Raw genomic sequence first — 25,212 nt, 5'->3', positions numbered from 1 at the left:
AGAGACAGCGCCTGTAGGACTGACCCCACACACACACACAGTCACACTCGAGCCAGAGACAGCACCTGTAGGACTGACCCCACACACACACAGTCACACTCGAGCCAGAGACAGCGCCTGTAGGACTGACCCCACACACACACACAGTCACAGTCGAGCCAGAGACAGCGCCTGTAGGACTGACCCCACACACACACACAGTCACACTCGAGCCAGAGACAGCGCCTGTAGGACTGACCCCCCCCAACACACACACAGTCACACTCGAGCCAGAGACAGCGCCTGTAGGACTGACACCACACACACACAGTCACACTCGAGCCAGAGACAGCGCCTGTAGGACTGACCCCACACACACACACAGTCACACTCAAGCCAGAGACAGCGCCTGTAGGACTGACCCCACACACACACACACAGTCACACTCGAGCCAGAGACAGCGCCTGTAGGACTGACCCCACACACACACACACACAGTCACACTCGAGCCAGAGACAGCGCCTGTAGGACTGACCCCACACACACACACACACACAGTCACACTCGAGCCAGAGACAGCGCCTGTAGGACTGACCCCCCCCACACACACACAGTCACACTCGAGCCAGAGACAGCACCTGTAGGACTGACACACACTGTGATACAACACCAAGCACAAGACAGAGAACGCCCCAACACAGCATCTCTGCAACCTCCCGAGCTTCACAAATGTGCATAGAAAACCCAAAACATTTGAGTACCATCTGCAAGAACTCCAACCAAACAACTTCTGAGCTCGACTAACACATCAATTACATAAGTAACACAGGCTGGAATGAAGACTAGCAGTGTCTCGGGCAGCAGGTCAGTGTCATGGGCAGAGGGTCAGTGTCACGGGCAGTGCCTCGGGCAGCAGGTCAGTGTCACGGGCAGCGGGTCCATGCATTGGGCAGTGCCTCGTGCAGCAGGTCAGTGTCGCGGGCAGAGGGTCAGTGTCGCGGGACATGCCTCGGGCAGCAGGTCCGTGCCTCGGGCAGCAGGTCAGTTCATCGGACAGTATCTCGTGCAGCAGGTCAGTGTCGCGGGCAGAGGGTCAGTGTCGCGGGACATGCCTCGGGCAGCAGGTCCGTGCCTCGGGCAGCAGGTCAGTTCATCGGACAGTATCTCGGGCATCAGGTCAGTGTCATGGACAGTGCCTCGGGCAGCAGGTCAATGCATCGGACAGTATCTCGTGCACCGGGCAGAGGGTCAGTGCACCGGGCAGTGTCATGGGCAGAGGGTCAGTGCACCGGGCAGTGTCATGGGCAGAGGGTCAGTGCACCGGGCAGTTCCTCGTGCAGCAGCTCAGTGTCGCGGGCAGAGGGTCAGTGCACCGAGCAGCAGCTCAGTGTCGCAGGCAGAGGGTCAGTGCACTGAGCAGCAGGTCAGTGTCATGGGCAGAGGGTCAGTGCACCGGGCAGTTTCATGGTCAGAGGGTCAGTGCACCGGGCAGTGCCTCGAGCAGCAGGTCAGTGTTGCAAGCAGAGGATCAGTGTCACGGGACATGCCTCGGGCAGCAGGTCAGTGTCATGAGCAGAGGGTCAGGCAGCAGGTCAGTGTCACGGGACGTGCCTCGGGCAGCAGGTCAGTGTCACGGGACGTGCCTCGGGCAGCAGGTCAGTGTCGCGGGCAGAGGGTCAGTGTCACGGGACGTGCCTCGGGCAGCAGGTCAGTGTCGCGGGCAGAGGGTCAGTGTCACGGGACGTGCCTCGGGCAGCAGGTCAGTGTCGCGGGCAGAGGGTCAGGCAGCAGGTCAGTGTCACGGGACGTGCCTCGGGCAGCAGGTCAGTGTCACGGGCAGAGGGTCAGTGTCACGGGACGTGCCTCGGGCAGCAGGTCAGTGTCGCGGGCAGAGGGTCAGGCAGCAGGTCAGTGTCACGGGACGTGCCTCAGGCAGCAAGTCAGTGTCGCGGGCAGAGGGTCAGTGCAGCACGTCAGTCTCATGGGCAGAGGGTCAGTGCACCGGGCAGCAGCTCAGTGTCGCGGGCAGAGGGTCAGTGCCTCAGGCAGCCGGGCAGTGCCTCGGGCAGAGGGTCAGTGTACCAGGCAGTGTCACGGGCAGAGGGTCAGTGTCACGGGCAGTGCCTCTTGCAGTAGGTCAGTGGACTGGGCAGAGCATCACTGTCATGGGCAGTGTCTTGGGCAGCAGGTCAGTGTACTGGGCAAAGCATCAGTGTCACAGGCAGCAGGTCAGTGTCATGGGCAGCAGGTGCAGCAGTTCAGTGTCTCAGGCAGCAGGTCAGCGACTCAAGCAGAGCTCAGAGGACACCCCCAGGTGCCCCCACACTGCCCCTGTCCCCCAAGAACAGACGCTAACAGAGAGGCGCGCCGATACAGTCCAGCAATAACCCCACACACACACTCAGGGCGCTCAGCGGCGCTATCCGCTCCAGGTATTCACAGTGGCAGGACCCTCGGGAAGCTCGAGAGGAAAAGCTGGGACTCGGATCCTGCGGGAATTCACACGGGAATACAGCCCGTCCAGCACCAGCACACTTTCATCCCATACAGCGCCTTTCCACCCGGGGGCTGCGGGGAGGGGGGGGGCTCATCGCAGCCAGGCAGCGTGAGGCAGCAGCCACAACACCACGCGTGAGCGAGACACGCAGGGAAGGAGACGCGAATACGGGACAAATGAAGGTGTATCCCGGGCTGGAGAGCGAAGGAAAGAGACGCGGCGTGTCGGCTGCCGGCGAGAGGAGTGAAATCGGGGCTTCGGCGGCGGCAGAGGGGAAAGTCTGCCGTCCTGCCCGGCTCCCAGCCTCACCGCCCGCCGCCGCCGGGAAGACCCGGGCTGGATCGGACCGCGATGGAAGAGGAGTCAGCCTGCCTCCCCGACAGCAGTCTTCACCCCAACCCCCCTCACTTCCAAACACACCATCACGATGTTACAGCAGGGTGAAATTCTCCTTCGAGCCGAGCCGAGCCAGCGACACACCACAACACAACACCACAGAGCCGAAAGACGGCCACACGGACTCGGCGGCCCCGGGCGAGCGAGCCGCTGCCGGCCGCCGGCCGCCGGAGAGGAGATGCGCCCGCAGGAGAGAGGGAGAGAGAGGGGAAACTGAAAGTCACAAACTCCGGTGCGGGAGTCAGACAGGAGACGCGATTTCCCGGGGGCTGCCTGCCGCAGACACGGGCACAGAAACACCGAGGAGCGGGGTAGCCAGCGGTCTCTCGCCCCCCGCACAACAACAACAACCACCACCTCCCTCCTCCTCTTCCTCCTCCCTCTCCCCTCTCCCTCAGCGAGCCGACCGGAGCAGCGTGCGGCTCCGCTCCGAACCCGCTCCCGCGACAGGCCGCGCCGCGCCTGGGCGCCGGGCGAGGGGACGCGGCCGGGGCCCCCGCGGGCCGCCGTCGGAGGCCGCCTCCCGGCAAAACCCGGCTCCCTCCCCCGCCCCCCCGCCGACTCCGGCCCTCCGCGCTCCTTTCGGGGTGTAAAAATTTACCTTTACCGCGACACACATGGCTTTCAGCGTCTCTCTCTCTCGCAACACTGTACGCTACAGGAAACGGCCGGAGCCAGAGCAGGAACTAACTTTCCTAAGCGACGCAGGGCCTCGCCGCAGCCTTCCCTATACCTCCTCCCCTCCCCCTCTATGCCCCGCCCCGTCCGGGGCTACGCAAGAGACGTCGGGCTGCGATTGGCCCAGTCCGCATGGGCGCTGACGGCTACCGGAACTCAATTGGCTGGAAGACGCTGTCGATCACGGTGTTATCTTGTGGAGGGGGGGAGGAGGAGGGAGTGCGACAAGGCAGCGAGGGGGTAGTTCGGTTGAGAGCGCAGCGGGAGAGTGCGGCCTGGTGCGTTTCTAGGCAGGTTTGGAGCCTGAGATCCCTTCGCTTGTGCGCGGCGTCACAGCTCCCCCACCTCTCTCTCTCCCTCATCCCTTCCGAAAATAAAAAAAAACACAAAACCTGTCACACCACGACCCGCCAGGCCGGAGAAACAGTCGGGCGAGGACCGAGACTGCGTGAGAGCAACTTTCGCGTTTTAGGACCGGGAAAAAAAAACAACCCCACTATTAAACTGAGATCCATATTGTTTGTTTGGGGTTAAAAGCCAGGTGATGGAGTTTATTTCACGCAACGGAAGATCGCTGATGCGTATCTGGGGCCATTTGGCATTGAGTTCTGTGTTACAGTATCGTGCAGATCAATTGTTCCAAGTCAGGAAAACATAAAAAAAACTGTGGAAACACACTTGTATAAGAAAACGTTAAAAGCAATGGCAGGAACAAAGCACGCTTTCACGATACGATGTCAAACTAAGGCTGAACTGTATGAAAAGGAGAACAAGACTGAGGCAGCTGCCTCTGCAGACCAGATCATTTGGTAGCTGGTAGATTGTTAACCCTGGTAAAGTACAGCATTACAAAGACTAGCAGAGAGAATACAGCCACTGTACCCCAGACTGTACCCCAGCCTGCACCAGGAGAGAGAGAAACTGTACCCCAGACTGTACCCCAGCCTGCACCAGGAGAGAGAGAAACTGTACCCCAGACTGCACCATCAGAGAGAGAAACTGTACCCCAGACTGTACCAGGAGAGAAAAACTGTACCCCAGACTGTACCCCAGCCTGCACCAGCAGAGAGAGAAACTGTACCCCATACTGTACCAGCAGCGAGAGAAACTGTACCCCAGACTTTAACAACAGAGAGAGAAAGTGTACCCCAGACTGCACCAGCAGAGAGAGAAACTGTACCCCAGCCTGCACCAGGATAGAGAGAAACTGTACCCCATACTGCACCATCAGAGAGAGAAACTATACCCCAGACTGCACAAGCAGAGAGAGAAACTGTACCCCAGACTGTACCCCAGCCTGCACAAACACAGAGAGAAACTGTACTCCAGGACACCCCTACTCTTACTGACAGTGTCCTGGGATCTGTACTGACCAGTCAGGACACCCCTACTCTTACTGACAGTGTCCTGGGATCTGTACTGACCAGTCAGGACACCCCTACTCTTACTGACAGTGTCCTGGGATCTGTACTGACCAGTCAGGACACCCCTACTCTTACTGACAGTGTCCTGGGATCTGTACTGACCAGCAGTCAGGACACCCCTACTCTTACTGACAGTGTCCTGGGATCTGAACTGACCAGTCAGGACAGCCCTACTCTTACTGACAGTGTCCTGGGATCTGAACTGACCAGCAGTCAGGACACCCCTACTCTTACTGACAGTGTCCTGGGATCTGTACTGACCAGTCAGGACACCCCTACTCTTACTGACAGTGTCCTGGGATCTGTACTGACCAGCAGTCAGGACACCCCTACTCTTACTGACAGTGTCCTGGGGTCTGTACTGACCAGTCAGGACAGCCCTACTCTTACTGACAGTGTCCTGGGATCTGAACTGACCAGCAGTCAGGACACCCCTACTCTTACTGACAGTGTCCTGGGATCTGGACTGACCAGTCAGGACACCCCTACTCTTACTGACAGTGTCCTGGGGTCTGTACTGACCAGCAGTCAGGACACCCCTACTCTTACTGACAGTGTCCTGGGATCTGTACTGACCAGTCAGGACACCCCTACTCTTACTGACAGTGTCCTGGGATCTGTACTGACCAGCAGTCAGGACACCCCTACTCTTACTGACAGTGTCCTGGGATCTGGACTGACCAGTCAGGACACCCCTACTCTTACTGACAGTGTCCTGGGATCTGAACTGACCGGCAGTCAGGACACCCCTACTCTTACTGACAGTGTCCTGGGATCTGTACTGACCAGTCAGGACACCCCTACTCTTACTGACAGTGTCCTGGGATCTGGACTGACCAGTCAGGACACCCCTACTCTTACTGACAGTGTCCTGGGATCTGGACTGACCAGTCAGGACACCCCTACTCTTACTGACAGTGTCCTGGGATCTGAACTGACCTGCAGTCAGGACACCCCTACTCTTTCTGACAGTGTCCTGGGATCTGTACTGACCGGCAGTCAGGACACCCCTACTCTTACTGACAGTGTCCTGGGATCTGTACTGACCAGTCAGGACACCCCTACTCTTACTGACAGTGTCCTGGGATCTGTACTGACCAGCAGTCAGGACACCCCTACTCTTACTGACAGTGTCCTGGGATCTGGACTGATGGACAGTCACTCCTCAGGAACCCACAGCAGGAGCTGGGGCAGTTTGTATTAGACTCTCGGCACTAACTGTCCAACATTTTCCAGTAAAACCCTTGACGTGAGGAACCACAGGAGTTGTCAGTTCTTAAAGGCTGAAATTCGGACACACTGCTCAGCTGCTGTGTGGGCAGTGAGTCAGAACCGCCGCAGCACGGCGGCACAGGGGTCCTGGGCTGCTGTCTGTGTGGAGTCTGCATGTTCTCCCCGGGTTCATGTGGGATTCCTCCCAGTGCTCCGGTTTCGCTCCACAAGCCAAACAAATGCAGGTGGGAAAACTGGCCCTGGTATGTGTGGTCGTGTGTTGAACTGTCCTTAGTGTGAGTGTTAATCTCAGTGCAGTGTTAATGTACTGGAGTGTCCAGTCGGTCAGTGTGTCTGTATGAACCCCTCTCTCTCAGTGCAGTGTTAATGTACTGGAGTGTCCAGTCAGTCAGTGTGTCTGTATGAACCCCTCTCTCTCAGTGCAGTGTTAATGTACTGGAGTGTCCAGTCAGTCAGTGTGTCTGTATGAACCCCTCTCTCTCAGTGCAGTGTTAATGTACTGGAGTGTCCAGTCAGTCAGTGTGTCTTTATGAACCCCTCTCTCTCAGTGCAGTGTTAATGTACTGGAGTGTCCAGTCAGTCAGTGTGTCTGTATGAACCCCTCTCTCTCAGTGCAGTGTTAATGTACTGGAGTGTCCAGTCAGTCAGTGTGTCTGTATGAACCCCTCTCTCTCAGTGCAGTGTTAATGTACTGGAGTGTCCAGTCAGTCAGTGTGTCTGTATGAACCCCTCTCTCTCAGTGCAGTGTTAATGTACTGGAGTGTCCAGTCGGTCAGTGTGTCTGTATGAACCCCTCTCTCTCAGTGCAGTGTTAATGTACTGGAGTGTCCAGTCGGTCAGTGTGTCTGTATGAACCCCTCTCTCTCAGTGCAGTGTTAATGTACTGGAGTGTTCAGTCAGTGTGTCTGTATGAACCCCTCTCTCTCAGTGCAGTGTTAATGTACTGGAGTGTTCAGTCAGTGTGTCTGTATGAACCCCTCTCTCTCAGTGCAGTGTTAATGTACTGGAGTGTCCAGTCAGTGTGTCTGTATGAACCCCTCTCTCTCAGTGCAGTGTTAATGTACTGGAGTGTCCAGTCAGTGTGTCTGTATGAACCCCTCTCTCTCAGTGCAGTGTTAATGTACTGGAGTGTCCAGTCAGTCAGTGTGTCTGTATGAACCCCTCTCTCTCAGTGCAGTGTTCATGTACTGGAGTGTCCAGTCAGTGTGTCTGTATGAACCCCTCTCTCTCAGTGCAGTGTTAATGTACTGGAGTGTTCAGTCAGTGTGTCTGTATGAACCCCTCTCTCTCAGTGCAGTGTTAATGTACTGGAGTGTCTAGTCAGTGTGTCTGTATGAACCCCTCTCTCTCAGTGCAGTGTTAATGTACTGGAGTGTCCAGTCAGTCAGTGTGTCTGTATGAACCCCTCTCTCTCAGTGCAGTGTTCATGTACTGGAGTGTCCAGTCAGTCAGTATTTGAAGAGCTGTAGAGAAGGAGTGAACAGTGCTGTGATGGACAGACCACACTAATCTACATGAAACCAGCCTCTCCGAGACAGAGTCCCAGTACAGAGGTGGAATACAGAGGAGTCAAGGGTCTCAGGCTTGTTTTTTTTTTTAAAAGGCAGTTTTTATTCATATAAAGAAAAAAGGCTTCATTCTTGCTCTGGAATATCTCTCCTGTACATTACACCCCATAGTCTGTTTCTCCAGTCAAACCCTGGAACCTGTTCCCAGTAACAAACATTGTACTGTACCGGGAGGCCAGCTGGTCTGGTGGTCAAGGTGCTGACCCTGTTGTACCAGGAGGCCAGCTGGTCTGGTGGTCAAGGTGCTGACCCTGTTGTACCAGGAGTCCAGTTGGTCTGGTGGTCAAGGTGCTGACCCTGTTGTACCAGGAGGCCAGCTGGTCTGGTGGTCAAGGTGCTGACCCTGTTGTACCAGGAGTCCAGTTGGTCTGGTGGTCAAGGTGCTGACCCTGTTGTACCGGGAGGCCAGCTGGTCTAGTGGTCAAGGTGCCTCACCTTACCAGGAAGTTTCTAGCACTGGTTCACTCAGTCTTCCCTTGACCAGTACCAGGGATGACCCACACTGTACAGCAACTAATCAATAAGAGGACTTTATCAGAACAAGACAGTGTAGAAATCCAGGAGGAGCTGTGGAATTTCAGGACAGGAAGAGTCTGTCTGTTCTGTTTGTCCTGCTGTCTGTCTGTAGGTCACAACACCATCCCTCCACCCATAATCTCCATCCGCTGTAAGAGACAGATTTACATTATTACACCCCTGTACAGACCCTTACTGGACACACACACACACACACACCCCTGTAGAGACTCTTACTGGACACACTGTATACACACACACACCCCTGTACAGACTCTTACTGGACACACTGTATACACACACACACCCCTGTACAGACTCTTACTGTACACACACACACACCTGTACAGACTCTTACTGTACACACACACACACCTGTACAGACTCTTACTGGACACACTGTACACACACACACACCCCTGTACAGACTCTTACTGTATACACACACACACACTCTTACTGTACACACACACACCCCTGTACAGACTCTTACTGTACACACACACACACACACCCACCCCCCTGTACAGACTCTTACTGGACACACTGTATACACACACACACCCCTGTACAGACTCTTACTGGACACACTGTATACACACACACCTGTACAGACTCTTACTGGACACACTGTATACACACTCTCACACCCCTGTACAGACTCTTACTGTACACACTGTACACACACACCTGTACAGACTCTTACTGTACACACTGTATACACACACACACACCCCTGTACAGACTCTTACTGGACACACTGTACACACACACCTGTACAGACTCTTACTGGACACACTGTATACACACACACACCCCTGTACAGACCCTTACTGGACACACTGTACACACACACACACACCCCTGTACAGACTCTTACTGGACACACACACACCCCTGTACAGACTCTTACCGGACACAGACACACACACACCTGTACAGACTCTTACCTGAGGCGGTTCGATGAACGCCAGCCAATCGGACGAGTGGGTGGGAAGAAGCCCCATTGATTGACACTTGTAGACAGCCAATGCCAGGCCCAGGAGGTTACCAATGAGATAGACCAGCCCCTGCAGCCACTGCTGACTGGAGCTCTCTAACAGCTTGAAGGCTAAAAGGAAGACAGAGACAGACAGGTAGAGAGAGATACAGACAGGTAGAGAGACCGCGAGACTGAGTGTGCAGTTCTACATCTGGCTGGGAATGTGTGTATACGTGTGGGTGTGTCTGGATGTGTGTAGGTGTGTGTGGCTCGGAGTGTGTGTATACACGTAGGTGTGTGTGGCTCGGAGTGTGTGTATACGCGTAGGTGTGTGTGTTTGTTTGTGGCCAGGTGTGTAGATGTGTGTGGCTGGGTGTTTGCGTGGCAGGGATAGTGTGGTTATGGTTGTGTGTGTGTGTGTTGCTGAGTGCGTGTTTGTTTGTGGCCAGGTGTGTGTGCAGCAGGCAGTGTGTGTATGTATTGCTGAGTGTCCGTGACTGGGAGTGTGTTTGTGGCCAGGTGTGTAGATGTGTGTGCCCTGTGGTGCAGGAGTGTGTGTTGGGTGTGTGCAGGGTGTCGGCAGTGTCCACACTCACTGGCTGACATGGACATGAGGGCCTGGATGGGTCTCCAAGCCATCATGCAGACCATCATGATGGGGAAGATGGAGATGGTGTTTCCAGACATGTACATGATGAAGAGGTTCATGGGAATCTGCTTCAGAGGACCCAGAGCCACATCCCAACACCTCTGAGAGAGACAGAGAGAGAGGTTAGTACCTCTACACTCCAGTACAGAGAGAGGGGTTCATACAGACACCCTGACTGACTGGACACTCCAGTACATTAACACTGCACTGAGAGAGGGGGGTTCATACAGACACACTGACTGACTGGACACTCCAGTACATTAACACTGCACTGAGAGAGAGGGGTTCATACAGACACCCTGACTGACTGGACACTCCAGTACATTAACACTGCACTGAGAGAGAGGGGTTCATACAGACACCCTGACTGACTGGACACTCCAGTACATTAACACTGCACTGAGAGAGAGGGGTTCATACAGACACCCTGACTGACTGGACACTCCAGTACATTAACACTGCACTGAGAGAGAGGGGTTCATACAGACACACTGACTGACTGGACACTCCAGTACATCAACACTGCACTGAGAGAGAGGGGTTCATACAGACACCCTGACTGACTGGACACTCCAGTACATTAACAGTGCACTGAGAGAGAGGGGTTCATACAGACACCCTGACTGACTGGACACTCCAGTACATTAACACTGCACTGAGAGAGAGGGGTTCATACAGACACCCTGACTGACTGGACACTCTAGTACATTAACACTGCACTGAGAGAGAGGGGTTCATACAGACACCCTGACTGACTGGACACTCCAGTACATTAACACTGCACTGAGAGAGAGGGGTTCATACAGACACCCTGACTGACTGGACACTCCAGTACATTAACACTGCACTGAGAGAGAGGGGTTCATACAGACACCCTGACTGACTGGACACTCCAGTACATTAACACTGCACTGAGAGAGAGGGGTTCACGAGGTTCCTGTCGGTCTCCTGCACGCTGGTGTCTGGGACGGGCTTGTCTGAGTATCCTATTGGATAGAGCGCGTCACCTTGATTACTCTGTCTGTCCCCACGGCCCCTGCAACAAAAACAACCATGCAGACAGGCAGTCAGCGAGGGCACGATGGACAGAGACAGAGGGGTCAGAGAGACAGACAGACATCAGAACTCCAGTGTATCTTGTGTTGCCCAGACTCGGGGAGAGGGAGGGAGAGAGAGACAGACAGGTATCAGTGTATCAGTACTCCAGTGTACCTTGTGTTGCCCAGACTCAGGGGAAGAGAGAGAGAGAGAGACAGACAGGTATCAGTGCTCCAGTGTACCTTGTGTTGCCCAGACTCAGGGGGAGAGAGACAGACAGGTATCAGTGTATCAGTACTCCAGTGTACCTTGTGTTGCCCAGACTCAGGGGGAGAGAGACAGACAGGTATCAGTGTATCAGTACTCCAGTGTACCTTGTGTTGCCCAGACTCAGGGGGAGAGAGAGAGACAGACAGGTATCAGTGCTCCAGTGTACCTTGTGTTGCCCAGACTCAGGGGAAGAGAGAGAGAGAGAGACAGACAGGTATCAGTGCTCCAGTGTACCTTGTGTTGCCCAGACTCAGGGGGAGAGAGAGAGAGACAGACAGGTATCAGTGCTCCAGTGTACTTGTGTTGCCCAGACTCAGGGGGAGAGAGAGAGAGACAGACAGGTATCAGTGCTCCAGTGTACCTTGTGTTGCCCAGACTCAGGGGGAGAGAGAGAGAGAGACAGACAGGTATCAGTGCTCCAGTGTACCTTGTGTTGCCCAGACTCAGGGGAGAGAGAGAGAGAGACAGACAGGTATCAGTGCTCCAGTGTACCTTGTGTTGCCCAGACTCAGGGGGAGAGAGAGAGAGACAGACAGACATCAGAACTCCAGTGTATCTTGTGTTGCCCAGACTCGGGGAGAGGGAGGGAGAGAGAGACAGACAGGTATCAGTGTATCAGTACTCCAGTGTACCTTGTGTTGCCCAGACTCAGGGGAAGAGAGAGAGAGAGAGACAGACAGGTATCAGTGCTCCAGTGTACCTTGTGTTGCCCAGACTCAGGGGGAGAGAGACAGACAGGTATCAGTGTATCAGTACTCCAGTGTACCTTGTGTTGCCCAGACTCAGGGGGAGAGAGACAGACAGGTATCAGTGTATCAGTACTCCAGTGTACCTTGTGTTGCCCAGACTCAGGGGGAGAGAGAGAGACAGACAGGTATCAGTGCTCCAGTGTACCTTGTGTTGCCCAGACTCAGGGGAAGAGAGAGAGAGAGAGACAGACAGGTATCAGTGCTCCAGTGTACCTTGTGTTGCCCAGACTCAGGGGGAGAGAGAGAGAGACAGACAGGTATCAGTGCTCCAGTGTACCTTGTGTTGCCCAGACTCAGGGGGAGAGAGAGAGAGAGAGACAGACAGGTATCAGTGCTCCAGTGTACCTTGTGTTGCCCAGACTCAGGGGGAGAGAGAGAGAGAGAGACAGACAGGTATCAGTGCTCCAGTGTACCTTGTGTTGCCCAGACTCAGGGAGAGAGAGAGAGAGAGAGAGACAGACAGGTATCAGTGCTCCAGTGTACCTTGTGTTGCCCAGACTCAGGGGGAGAGAGAGAGAGAGAGAGACAGACAGGTATCAGTGCTCCAGTGTACCTTGTGTTGCCCAGACTCAGGGGGAGAGAGAGAGAGAGAGAGACAGACAGGTATCAGTGCTCCAGTGTACCTTGTGTTGCCCAGACTCAGGGGGAGAGAGAGAGAGAGACAGACAGGTATCAGTGCTCCAGTGTACCTTGTGTTGCCCAGACTCAGGGGGAGAGAGAGAGACAGACAGGTATCAGTGCTCCAGTGTACCTTGTGTTGCCCAGACTCAGGGGGAGAGAGAGAGAGAGACAGACAGGTATCAGTGCTCCAGTGTACCTTGTGTTGCCCAGACTCAGGGGGAGAGAGAGAGACAGACAGGTATCAGTGCTCCAGTGTACCTTGTGTTGCCCAGACTCAGGGGGAGAGAGAGAGAGAGAGAGAGACAGACAGGTATCAGTGCTCCAGTGTACCTTGTGTTGCCCAGACTCAGGGGAGAGAGAGAGAGAGAGAGAGACAGACAGGTATCAGTGCTCCAGTGTACCTTGTGTTGCCCAGACTCAGGGGGAGAGAGAGAGAGAGACAGACAGGTATCAGTGCTCCAGTGTACCTTGTGTTGCCCAGACTCAGGGGGAGAGAGAGAGAGAGACAGACAGGTATCAGTGCTCCAGTGTACCTTGTGTTGCCCAGACTCAGGGGGAGAGAGAGAGAGAGACAGACAGGTATCAGTGCTCCAGTGTACCTTGTGTTGCCCAGACTCAGGGGGAGAGAGAGAGAGAGACAGACAGGTATCAGTGCTCCAGTGTACCTTGTGTTGCCCAGACTCAGGGGGAGAGAGAGAGAGAGACAGACAGGTATCAGTGCTCCAGTGTACCTTGTGTTGCCCAGACTCAGGGGGAGAGAGAGAGAGAGAGACAGACAGACAGGTATCAGTGCTCCAGTGTACCTTGTGTTGCCCAGACTCAGGGGGAGAGAGAGAGAGAGACAGACAGGTATCAGTGCTCCAGTGTACCTTGTGTTGCCCAGACTCAGGGGGAGAGAGAGAGAGAGACAGACAGACAGGTATCAGTGCTCCAGTGTACCTTGTGTTGCCCAGACTCAGGGGGAGAGAGAGAGAGAGAGACAGACAGACAGGTATCAGTGCTACAGTGTACCTTGTGTTGCCCAGACTCAGGGGGAGAGAGAGAGAGATACAGATAGACAGGTATCAGTGCTCCAGTGTACCTTGTGTTGCCCAGACTCAGGGGGAGAGAGAGAGAGAGACAGACAGACAGGTATCAGTGCTCCAGTGTACCTTGTGTTGCCCAGACTCAGGGGGAGAGAGAGAGAGAGACAGACAGACAGGTATCAGTGCTCCAGTGTACCTTGTGTTGCCCAGACTCAGGGGGAGAGAGAGAGAGAGACAGACAGACAGGTATCAGTGCTCCAGTGTACCTTGTGTTGCCAGACTCAGGGGGAGAGAGAGAGAGAGACAGACAGGTATCAGTGCTCCAGTGTACCTTGTGTTGCCCAGACTCAGGGGGAGAGAGAGAGAGAGACAGACAGGTATCAGTGCTCCAGTGTACCTTGTGTTGCCCAGACTCAGGGGGAGAGAGAGAGAGAGACAGACAGGTATCAGTGCTCCAGTGTACCTTGTGTTGCCCAGACTCAGGGGGAGAGAGAGAGAGAGACAGACAGGTATCAGTGCTCCAGTGTACCTTGTGTTGCCCAGACTCAGGGGGAGAGAGAGAGAGAGACAGACAGGTATCAGTGCTCCAGTGTACCTTGTGTTGCCCAGACTCAGGGGGAGAGAGAGAGACAGACAGGTATCAGTGTATCAGTACTCCAGTGTACCTTGTGTTGCCCAGACTCAGGGGGAGAGAGACAGACAGGTATCAGTGTATCAGTACTCCAGTGTACCTTGTGTTGCCCAGACTCAGGGGGAGAGAGACAGACAGGTATCAGTGTATCAGTACTCCAGTGTACCTTGTGTTGCCCAGACTCAGGGGGAGAGAGAGAGAGAGAGAGAGAGAGAGAGAGAGAGAGAGAGAGAGAGAGAGAGAGAGACAGGTATCAGTGCTCCAGTGTACCTTGTGTTGCCCAGACTCAGGGGGAGGGAGAGAGAGACAGACAGGTATCAGTGTATCAGTACTCCAGTGTACCTTGTGTTGCCCAGACTCAGGGGAGAGAGAGAGACAGACAGGTATCAGTGCTCCAGTGTACCTTGTGTTGCCCAGACTCAGGGGGAGAGAGAGAGACAGACAGGTATCAGTGCTCCAGTGTACCTTGTGTTGCCCAGACTCAGGGGGAGAGAGAGAGAGACAGACAGGTATCAGTGCTCCAGTGTACCTTGTGTTGCCCAGACTCAGGGGGAGAGAGAGAGAGACAGACAGGTATCAGTGCTCCAGTGTACCTTGTGTTGCCCAGACTCAGGGGGAGAGAGAGACAGACAGACAGGTATCAGTGCTCTAGTGTACCTTGTGGTTGCCCAGACTCAGGGGGAGAGAGAGAGAGAGACAGACAGGTATCAGTGCTCCAGTGTACCTTGTGTTGCCCAGACTCAGGGGGAGAGAGAGAGAGAGACAGACAGGTATCAGTGCTCCAGTGTACCTTGTGTTGCCCAGACTCAGGGGGAGAGAGAGAGAGACAGACAGGTATCAGTGCTCCAGTGTACCTTGTGTTGCCCAGACTCAGGGGGAGAGAGAGAGAGAGACAGACAGGTATCAGTGCTCCAGTGTACCTTGTGTTGCCCAGACTCAGGGGGAGAGAGAGAGAGAGACAGACAGGTATCAGTGCTCCAGTGTACCTTGTGTTGCCCAGACTCAGGGGGAGAGAGAGAGAGAGACAGACAGGTATCAGTGCTCCAGTGTACCTTGTGTTGCCCAGACTCAGGGGGAGAGAGAGACAGACAGGTATCAGTGCTCCAGTGTACCTTGTGTTGCCCAGACTCAGGGGGAGAGAGAGAGAGACAGACAGGTATCAGTACTCCAGTGTACCTTGTGTTGCCCAGACTCAGGGGGAGAGAGAGAGACAGACAGGTATCAGTGTATCAGTGTACCTTGTGTTGCCCAGACTCAGGGGGAGAGAGAGAGAGACAGACAGGTATCAGTACTCCAGTGTACCTTGTGTTGCCCAGACTGAGCTCCAGAGCCCACTTCAGTCTCCTGGCTCCGCCCCCTCCCCGCATTGACATGGCCCCCGCACCCATGTTCCCTGGAGATGCCATGGCAACCAGCAACCTCTGTCCAATCACCGAGCACAGGAGGCTCAGACCTGCAAAGAGGGGGGGTTAGTTAACAAAGACAAGCAACTCCCGGTTTCACTGCCCTGTGTCAGATACACCCCCGCTGCACCGCAGTGCGATCCGCTCCCGGTTTCACTGCCCTGTGTCAGATACACCCCCACTGCACCGCAGTCCGATCCGCTCCCGGTTTCACTGCCCTGTGTCAGATACACCCCCGCTGCACCGCAGTCCGACCCGCTCCCGGTTTCACTGCCCTGTGTCAGATACACCCCCACTGCACCGCAGTCCGATCCGCTCCCGGTTTCACTGCCCTGTGTCAGATACACCCCCGCTGCACCGCAGTCCGATCCGCTCCCGGTTTCACTGCCCTGTGTCAGATACACCCCCGCTGCACCGCAGTCCGATCCGCTCCCGGTTTCACCGCCCTGTGTCAGATACACCCCCGCTGCACCGCAGTCCGATCCGCTCCCGGTTTCACTGCCCTGTGTCAGATACACCCCCGCTGCACCGCAGTCCGATCCGCTCCCGGTTTCACTGCCCTGTGTCAGATACACCCCCGCTGCACCGCAGTCCGATCCGCTCCCGGTTTCACTGCCCTGTGTCCGATACACCCCCGCTGCACCGCAGTCCGATCCGCTCCCGGTTTCACCGCCCTGTGTCAGATACACCCCCGCTGCACCGCAGTCCGATCCGCTCCCGGTTTCACTGCCCTGTGTCAGATACACCCCCGCTGCACCGCAGTCCGATCCGCTCCCGGTTTCACTGCCCTGTGTCAGATACACCCCCGCTGCACCGCAGTCCGATCCGCTCCCGGTTTCACTGCCCTGTGTCAGATACACCCCCGCTGCACCGCAGTCCGATCCGCTCCCGGTTTCACCGCCCTGTGTCAGATACACCCCCGCTGCACCGCAGCGCGATCCGCTCCCGGTTTCACCGCCCTGTGTCAGATACACCCCCGCTGCACCGCAGTCCGATCCGCTCCCGGTTTCACCGCCCTGCGTCAGATACACCCCCGCTGCACCGCAGTCCGATCCGCTCCCGGTTTCACTGCCCTGCGTCAGATACACTCCCAGTGCACCGCAGTCCGATCCGCTCCCGGTTTCACTGCCCTGTGTCAGATACACCCCCGCTGCACCGCAGTCCGACCCGCTCCCGGTTTCACCGCCCTGCGTCAGATACACCCCCGCTGCACCGCAGTCCGATCCGCTCCCGGTTTCACCGCCCTGCGTCAGATACACCCCCGCTGCACCGCAGTCCGATCCGCTCCCGGTTTCACTGCCCTGCGTCAGATACACTCCCAGTGCACCGCAGTCCGATCCGCTCCCGGTTTCACTGCCCTGTGTCAGATACACCCCCACTGCACCGCAGTCCGATCCGCTCCCGGTTTCACTGTCCTGCGTCAGATACACCCCCACTGCACCGCAGTCCGATCCGCTCCCGGTTTCACCGCCCTGTGTCAGATACACCCCCGCTGCACCGCAGTCCGATCCGCTCCCGGTTTCACTGCCCTGTGTCAGATACACCCCCGCTGCACCGCAGTCCGATCCGCTCCCGGTTTCACTGCCCTGTGTCAGATACACCCCCGCTGCACCGCAGTCCGATCCGCTCCCGGTTTCACTGTCCTGTGTCAGATACACCCCCGCTGCACCGCAGTCCGATCCGCTCCCGGTTTCACTGCCCTGTGTCAGATACACCCCCGCTGCACCGCAGTCCGATCCGCTCCCGGTTTCACTGCCCTGTGTCAGATACACCCCCGCTGCACCGCAGTCCGATCCGCTCCCGGTTTCACTGCCCTGTGTCAGATACACCCCCACTGCACCGCAGTCCGATCCGCTCCCGGTTTCACTGCCCTGTGTCAGATACACTCCGCTCATGAGTCCGACAGCAGGTCACGACGCCAGACCCCCGGGGCAGAAGCAGACGGTGTCGCGGGAAATGTACCGAGTGCGCCGCACAGCCGCACAACAGCCCGAATTTAACCCGAGCTGTGCCGAAACTACAGACCAGCGTGAGTCTAGAGGCCACACTTGTACAGCACATGCAGAGATAGAGGATCGGATTACGTGAAGACGGACGTCTCGCTGACTTGTGAGAACAGTGATCTCAGCGCCAGCGGAGCACCTGCCAGCGTTAACGCGACTGATGACAAAAATAGCCGCCAGCGGCGTTTCTACGCGTTTTAAACGACCGAGACGGAGCAGTTCCTTACCACACCCCGCTGCGCCTTCGCCTGTCTCCCGAACGACACGGGTAAGCAACAAACCGCGGAGAAAGGGACAAGGTTACCTTGCACGACGACAAGAAAGCCCAACTTCTCAACCTCCCGAGTCGCCTTTCCGCCGCTTCGTCGTCGACCTGGGAAGATGACTCGCTCTCCGTCTGCGCATGTGCAGATTCCGACCCCCATGACGAACATATAGAGCTTGCGAGTGCGTTGGCGCAGACATTAGACGTCATCACGGCGGCCATTTGAGTGAGGGGAAAATAGCTGTTTGGGTTGTATATCTCCGCCTCCTTACCCGTCAGTCTCCCCGAATCTCAAAAGTTCATCCCCAACGTGCTGAGAATTCCGTGCCGTGCCAAGGATATCCGCCGTCATGACTACTTCCTCTCAGTTTCCGATTTTTGTAATCAACGTATTTTTTAAATCCCTTTAAAAATTCGATTTAATTTAATGAATGCAGAAGGTAGCCATCAGCAACAGGCAAAGTTCTATGCCCATATTTCATTTATTGATTTTAGCTCAGCATTTAATACGATCCAGTACGATCCAGATCCATATACGGTTGGAGTCTGGGTTCAGATGTTAATGGGAGGCTTGTCATGTGAATTAAAGATTGTCCAACAGAGCGCCCACAGCGGATTCTTATGAACAACAAACTGTTTTCAAATGAAACACTGTTCACTGTTTTAGATACTGTTCTATCACCTTTCCTATTTCCCGTCTGAGCGAGTGAGATGAAAATGCAGGGAACGTCTGTTAGTCCATTAAAGCACACTGATGACGTGGCCCCAGCAGGACTGTCGACCGAGGATCATGCGGAATGACTTTGAAGAGAAGGGGGGTGTCAGTTGAGCATCCTCCATATTGTAACGCAACGGGGGCTCAGGTGGGCGCCCTTGCCGCATTAGGTCGGCCCCTGCACCGTCCGGGGCTCGAACCCGGGACTTCCGCGTCTCTCTGCAGCGACCTAGCCCCGTGAGCCAAAGAGAGATCTCTCTTTAGCTCACGGGGCTAGGTCGCTGCAGAGAGACGCGGGAGTCCCGGGTTCGAGCCTCCAGTCGGGATGGGGCCGACCAGATGCGGCAAGGGCGCCCGCCTGAGCCCCCGTTGCGTTACATTGGTGTCAGAAGCGGGGCGGGATAGCCCTTCGCCGGGGACGGCGATTTAAGCGGGGGAGAGTGTAACGCTTATGGCCGACAAGCAGTGTGTGTAAGAGCCGGCGTACCAGAGCAGGTGACGTCACCGCCCTTCCTTGTGATAGCAGGACCACAGCTACTGGGCTGTGGAGATCTCCCGGGATCTCTCCACAGCCCAGTAGCTGTGGTCCTGCTATCACAGGGAAGGGCGGTGACGTCACCCGCTCTGGTACGCCGGCTCTTACACACAGTGCTTGTCGGCCGTAAGCGTTACAATATTAATGCCGAGAACTGGCTACCCGTGACAGTCATACGTCAGATTCCCTTCCCCTCTCCCTTACTGACCAGCTTGCGGAGGTGATCCAGTCTTTCAGATAGCTAGGGCCAGTATTAGATTACCATTTCAACTTGGCGGAGAGCACCTGCTGCATTTTTAAGGCTAGTTAGCGCGTATTTGTGCTCAAGGAAGCCGAAAGAATTTAAGGTGAGTCAAAGCGTTCTGGAGAGGTTTCGCAGACTGCCAGCAGGGGGCGTCCTCACTTCTGGTATCGCGCTGTGTTGGGGCAGCCTGAGCCTGAAGAGTACAGGCTAATTGGCCAGAAGGGTTAATTCTGCGAGAAAGATAATTGCTCGACCACGGATACGACTTAAAGAGCTGGATTGTGCCGCAGATCAAAGGAAAGCTCCTCTTACCCTCGACATCCCCTCCCGCCATCTGCTTTCCCATTTCCAGCTGCTACTGCACCTGCAGGGAGGCGTGGGCAAGGAAAATATCTACAGAAACCCCCTGTTCCCTGTGCAATCGGTATATTAAACCAGCTGAGAGACTGGTCCCCGTACGGAGCTATCGGAGTGTGTGGTGTGAAAGTGTAGTGTCATATCGACAGAGAGAGAAGGGAGATCACCTGTTCCCTGTGCAATCGGTATATTAAACCAGCTGAGAGACTGGTCCCCGTACGGAGCTATCGGAGTGTGTGGTGTGAAAGTGTAGTGTCATATCGACAGAGAGAGAAGGGAGATCACCTGTTCCCTGTGTAATCGGTATATTAAACCAGCTGAGAGACTGGTTCCTATACAGAGCTATCGGAGTGTGTGTGATGTTGCATGTCTAGGACTATCGTTTGTTTATATGTTGTATTTATTTCATGTTGAGTTGAGGCTTTTTGTTTTGAGCCCAATGTCCACCTTTTTGGATGGAAAATAAAGTTATTGCTTATCATACATCACACACACACACAGAGCGCACAAAAAATAGGAGTTTACTTCTTTCTGTTAATAAAATACAATTCCATATAAACCTCTGGTATTTCGTATTAAACACTTGAGAAGAGACAGATCTCGAACAAAGGGTACAAAACGAAAAATATACCTGCTAAAAAATTAAAAAGAATTATACAAAAGTATAATTTCTCCTTGGCTTCTCCTAGTATTTGAATGAAAGAAATAAACTCACACTCCCACCCTGTACAAAGTGGTGGTAATACATGTAGTTCATGTTCATACAGAACCAGGTTCAGGACACAGCTGTCCCTGATTGATCCAATCGATCGATCAGTCAGAACTACTACGGTACTGCACAGCACCCTCCCAGCAGCCCCAGGGTGAATGGCTGACTGCAGTAACACCCAAGTGCCCCCAGAGAGTCTGCCAAGCTGAATGAGTGACACTCAACCTGTCCTTTGTTCTTCTCTGCCCCAGAAACCTTAAGGAGTCAAATAATAATAATAATAATAATAATAATAATAATAATTGCTTACACTTATATAGCGCTTTTCTGGACACTCCACTCAAAGCGCTTTACAGGTAATGGGGACTCCCCTCCACCCCCCCAGTGTGCAGCATCCACCTGGATGATGCGACAGCAGCCATAGTGCGCCAGAACACTCCCCACACACCAGCTCTCAGTGGGGAGGAGAGCAGAGTAATGTAGCCAATTCAGAGAGGGGGATAATTAGGAGGCCATGATTAGTAAGGGCCAATTGGAAATTTGGCCAGGACACCGGGGTTACACCCCTACTCTTTTCGAGAAGCGCCCTGGGATTTTTAATGACCACAGAGAGTCAGGACCTCGGTTTTACGTCTCATCCAAAGGACGGCGCCTGTTTACAGTATAGTGTCCCCGTCACTGTACTGGGGCATTAGGACCCACATGAGCCGCAGGGTGAGCGCCCCCTGGTGGCCCCACTAACACCTCTTCCAGCAGCAACCTTAGTTTTTCCCAGGAGGTCTCCCATCCAGGTACTGACCAGGCTCACACCTGCTGAGCTTCAGTGGGTTGCCAGTTGTGAGTTGCAGGGTGATATGGCTGCTGGCATATGTTTCCGGTACAGTGTTAAATACTGTATTATATACTGTGCAAAAGGGAAGAGGGGGACAAGGTGGAGGTCCCCATCGGAGACTACATCCCCCAGAACGCAACGGGGCAGGGAAGGACCCGCCCTCCTCACTCACCTGACCAACCGGTGGAAGACAATTGGTCGGGCAGGCAGCTAAAAGCAGGAAGAGGAGGGCTCTGCTGGGCTGTCAACCTCTGCTGTCCAGGAAGAGAGCAGAGGCTCACGCTACGCACGGCGCCAGAGAGGGAAGAGATCGAGGAAGAGGCTGCTGGACGAGCAGGTGGAGGTTTGCAGAGGCCGAGTTTCTGAAAGGACCACCGGTGGTTTCTGGTGCCAGTGAGCGGCGTGGCTGCCAGACTGTTTACAGATGATGTTGCCAGAAGCGCAGGTGGGGGGGCAGAGACGTGGCTTTTGTTTACTGGAGTTTAACTGCCAATACAAGAGCGCTGTTACGTGAACCATAGGGCCGTGTTTCCTGCGGCCTGCCCGAAACTAACGATGATACACTGAATTAATAACAACTTCCTTTTCCCCGCCTGGAGGGAGCCCCTCTCCTGAGACCTGTGCCCCCAGCCCCACCCCCACCCCTGAGCGGAGGGGCCATTCTGGCCCCAGTGTCAAGCATGTGTCCGGGCCCTGTGTCCAACGTGCATCAGGCCCGTGTCCAGTCCATGTCCAGCCCCTGTGTCCAACATGCATCAGGCCCGTGTCCAGCAAGTGTCCAGCATCGGGCCCATGTGTCCGGGCCCTGTGTCCAACGTGCATCAGGCCCGTGTCCAGCACGTCCAGCAAGTGTCCAGCATCGGGCCCATATGTCCGGCCCGTGTCCTACTTGTAGAGGCTGAGCTCGGGGCCGCGGTACAGGCAGGTGTCCTACTTCTAGAGGCTGAGTTCGGGGCCACAGTACGGGCCACAGTACGGGCAGGTGTCCTACTTGTAGAGGCTGAGCTCGGGGCCACAGTACGGGCAGGTGTCCTACTTGTAGAGGCTGAGCTCGGGGCTGTGGTACAGGCAGGCGTCCTACTTGTAGAGGCTGAGCTCGGGGCCACAGTACGGGCAGGTGTCCTACTTGTAGAGGCTGAGCTCGGGGCTGTGGTACGGGCAGGTGTCCTACTTCTAGAGGCTGAGCGCGGGGCTGTGGTACGGGCAGGTGTCCTACTTGTAGAGGCTGAGCTCGGGGCTGTGGTATGGCCTGGTGTCCTACTTGTAGAGGCCGAGCTCGGGGCTGTGGTACGGGCAGGTGTCCTACTTGTAGAGGCCGAGCTCGGGGCTGTGGTACAGGCAGGTGTCCTACTTGTAGAGGCCGAGCGCGGGGCTGTGGTACAGGCAGGTGTCCTACTTGTAGAGGCTGAGCTCGGGGCTGTGGTACAGGCAGGTGTCCTACTTGTAGAGGCTGAGCTCGGGGCTGTGGTACAGGCAGGTGTCCTACTTGTAGAGGCTGAGCTCGGGGCTGTGGTACGGGCAGGTGTCCTACTTGTAGAGGCCAAGTGCGGGGCTGTGGTACGGGCAGGTGTCCTACTTGTAGAGGCTGAGCTCGGGGCTGTGGTACGGGCAGGTGTCCTACTTGTAGAGGCTGAGTTCGGGGCCACAGTACGGGCCACAGTACGGGCAGGTGTCCTACTTGTAGAGGCTGAGCTCGGGGCTGAGGTACGGGCAGGTGTCCTACTTGTAGAGGCCGAGCTCGGGGTCGCAGTACTGGTAGGTGTCCTACATGTAGAGGCCGACCATGGAGCTGTGGTATGGTCTGGTGTCCTACTTGTAGAGGCTGAGCTCGGGGCTGTGGTACGGGCAGGTGTCCTACTTGTAGAGGCTGAGCTCGGGGCCACAGTACAGGCAGGTGTCCTACTTGTAGAGGCTGAGCTCGGGGCTGTGGTACAGGCAGGTGTCCTACTTGTAGAGGCTGAGCGCGGGGCTGTGGTACAGGCAGGTGTCCTACTTGTAGAGGCTGAGCTCGGGGCCACAGTACGGGCAGGTGTCCTACTTGTAGAGGCTGAGCTCGGGGCTGTGGTACAGGCAGGTGTCCTACTTGTAGAGGCTGAGCTCGGGGCCACAGTACGGGCAGGTGTCCTACTTGTAGAGGCTGAGCTCGGGGCTGTGGTACAGGCAGGTGTCCTACTTGTAGAGGCCGAGCTCGGGGCTGTGGTAGGGGAAGGTGTCCTACTTGTAGAGGCTGAGCTCGGGGCTGTGGTACGGGCAGGTGTCCTACTTCTAGAGGCTGAGCGCGGGGCTGTGGTACGGGCAGGTGTCCTACTTGTAGAGGCTGAGCTCGGGGCCACAGTACGGGCAGGTGTCCTACTTCTAGAGGCTGAGCTCGGGGCTGTGGTACAGGCAGGTGTCCTACTTGTAGAGGCTGAGCGCGGGGCTGTGGTACGGGCAGGTGTCCTACTTGTAGAGGCTGAGCTCGGGGCTGTGGTACAGGCAGGTGTCCTACTTGTAGAGGCTGAGCTCGGGGCCACAGTACGGGCAGGTGTCCTACTTGTAGAGGCTGAGCTCGGGGCTGTGGTACAGGCAGGTGTCCTACTTGTAGAGGCTGAGCTCGGGGCTGTGGTACGGGCAGGTGTCCTACTTCTAGAGGCTGAGCGCGGGGCTGTGGTACGGGCAGGTGTCCTACTTGTAGAGGCTGAGCTCGGGGCTGTGGTATGGCCTGGTGTCCTACTTGTAGAGGCCGAGCTCGGGGCTGTGGTACGGGCAGGTGTCCTACTTGTAGAGGCTGAGCTCGGGGCTGTGGTACGGGCAGGTGTCCTACTTGTAGAGGCTGAGCTCGGGGCTGTGGTACGGGCAGGTGTCCTACTTGTAGAGGCTGAGCTCGGGGCCACAGTACGGGCAGGTGTCCTACTTGTAGAGGCTGAGCTCGGGGCTGTGGTACAGGCAGGTGTCCTACTTGTAGAGGCTGAGCTCGGGGCCACAGTACGGGCAGGTGTCCTACTTGTAGAGGCCAAGCGCGGGGCTGTGGTATGGCCTGGTGTCCTACTTGTAGAGGCCGAGCTCGGGGCTGTGGTACAGGCAGGTGTCCTACTTGTAGAGGCTGAGCTCGGGGCTGTGGTACAGGCAGGTGTCCTACTTGTAGAGGCCGAGCTCGGGGCTGTGGTACAGGCGGGTGTCCTACTTGTAGAGGCTGAGCTCGGGGCCACAGTACGGGCAGGTGTCCTACTTGTAGAGGCTGAGCTCGGGGCTGTGGTACGGGCAGGTGTCCTACTTCTAGAGGCTGAGCGCGGGGCTGTGGTACGGGCAGGTGTCCTACTTGTAGAGGCTGAGCTCGGGGCTGTGGTATGGCCTGGTGTCCTACTTGTAGAGGCCGAGCTCGGGGCTGTGGTACGGGCAGGTGTCCTACTTGTAGAGGCCGAGCTCGGGGCTGTGGTACGGGCAGGTGTCCTACTTGTAGAGGCCGAGCTCGGGGCTGTGGTACGGGCAGGTGTCCTACTTGTAGAGGCTGAGCTCGGGGCTATGGTACAGGCAGGTGTCCTACTTGTAGAGGCTGAGCTCGGGGCTGTGGTACAGGCAGGTGTCCTACTTGTAGAGGCCGAGCTCGGGGCCACAGTACGGGCAGGTGTCCTACTTGTAGAGGCCGAGCTCGGGGCTGTGGTACGGTCTGGTGTCCTACTTGTAGAGGCCGAGCATGGAGCTGTGGTATGGTCTGGTGTCCTACTTGTAGAGGCTGAGCTCGGGGCTGTGGTACGGGCAGGTGTCCTACTTGTAGAGGCTGAGCTCGGGGCCACAGTACAGGCAGGTGTCCTACTTGTAGAGGCTGAGCTCGGGGCTGTGGTACAGGCAGGTGTCCTACTTGTAGAGGCTGAGCTCGGGGCTGTGGTACAGGCAGGTGTCCTACTTGTAGAGG

At 55.9% G+C, this 25,212-nt stretch overlaps 3 protein-coding genes across 3 annotated transcripts in view; all 3 read right to left on the bottom strand.

Annotated features, from left to right (window-relative positions):
* chd8 (chromodomain helicase DNA binding protein 8) overlaps positions 1 to 3,627 on the bottom strand; it is a 42,707-nt gene extending 39,080 nt beyond the window's left edge. The window contains exon 1 of the mRNA XM_069188690.1: positions 3,475 to 3,627. The gene's annotated coding sequence lies outside the window, so the exon portion shown is untranslated. The remainder of the gene's footprint in view (positions 1 to 3,474) is intronic.
* A 4,165-nt stretch (positions 3,628 to 7,792) lies between these two features.
* On the bottom strand, positions 7,793 to 18,103 carry emc4 (ER membrane protein complex subunit 4). The gene is made up of 6 exons (XM_069188721.1): positions 17,968 to 18,103; positions 15,560 to 15,710; positions 10,836 to 10,959; positions 9,871 to 10,024; positions 9,243 to 9,403; positions 7,793 to 8,441 (listed from the first exon to the last, which is right to left on the bottom strand). The coding sequence occupies exons 1-6, from the start codon at positions 18,095 to 18,097 to the stop codon at positions 8,406 to 8,408; spliced, it is 756 nt and encodes a 251-aa protein (XP_069044822.1). The 5' UTR covers positions 18,098 to 18,103; the 3' UTR covers positions 7,793 to 8,405.
* Positions 18,104 to 20,283: 2,180 nt separating this feature from the next.
* LOC138238213 (putative uncharacterized protein ENSP00000383309) lies at positions 20,284 to 24,995 on the bottom strand. The gene is made up of 3 exons (XM_069188264.1): positions 24,979 to 24,995; positions 22,146 to 23,804; positions 20,284 to 22,079 (listed from the first exon to the last, which is right to left on the bottom strand). Exons 1-3 carry the CDS (start codon positions 24,993 to 24,995, stop codon positions 22,076 to 22,078), a joined length of 1,680 nt encoding a protein of 559 aa, XP_069044365.1. The 3' UTR covers positions 20,284 to 22,075.
* Between the last annotated feature and the right edge of the window lie 217 nt (positions 24,996 to 25,212).

Source organism: Lepisosteus oculatus, chromosome 4 (genome assembly GCF_040954835.1).
Source record: "Lepisosteus oculatus isolate fLepOcu1 chromosome 4, fLepOcu1.hap2, whole genome shotgun sequence".
NCBI lineage: Eukaryota > Metazoa > Chordata > Actinopteri > Semionotiformes > Lepisosteidae > Lepisosteus > Lepisosteus oculatus.
Note: the sequence above shows the minus strand (reverse complement) of the source record. Positions and strands in the feature narration are given on the sequence as shown.

Bases quoted from the DNA above. Each gene is read 5' to 3' on its own strand.
- emc4 (XM_069188721.1), bottom strand. From the start codon at position 18,097: ATGTTCGTCATGGGGGTCGGAATCTGCACATGCGCAGACGGAGAGCGA. The intron at 15,711-17,967 runs GTAACCTTGTCC...CCCTCTTTGCAG, and splicing joins CTTTCTTGTCGTCGTGCAAG to GTCTGAGCCTCCTGTGCTCG. The intron at 10,025-10,835 runs GTGCAGTGTTAA...TGTCTCTCTCAG, and splicing joins TCGTGAACCCCTCTCTCTCA to AGGTGTTGGGATGTGGCTCT.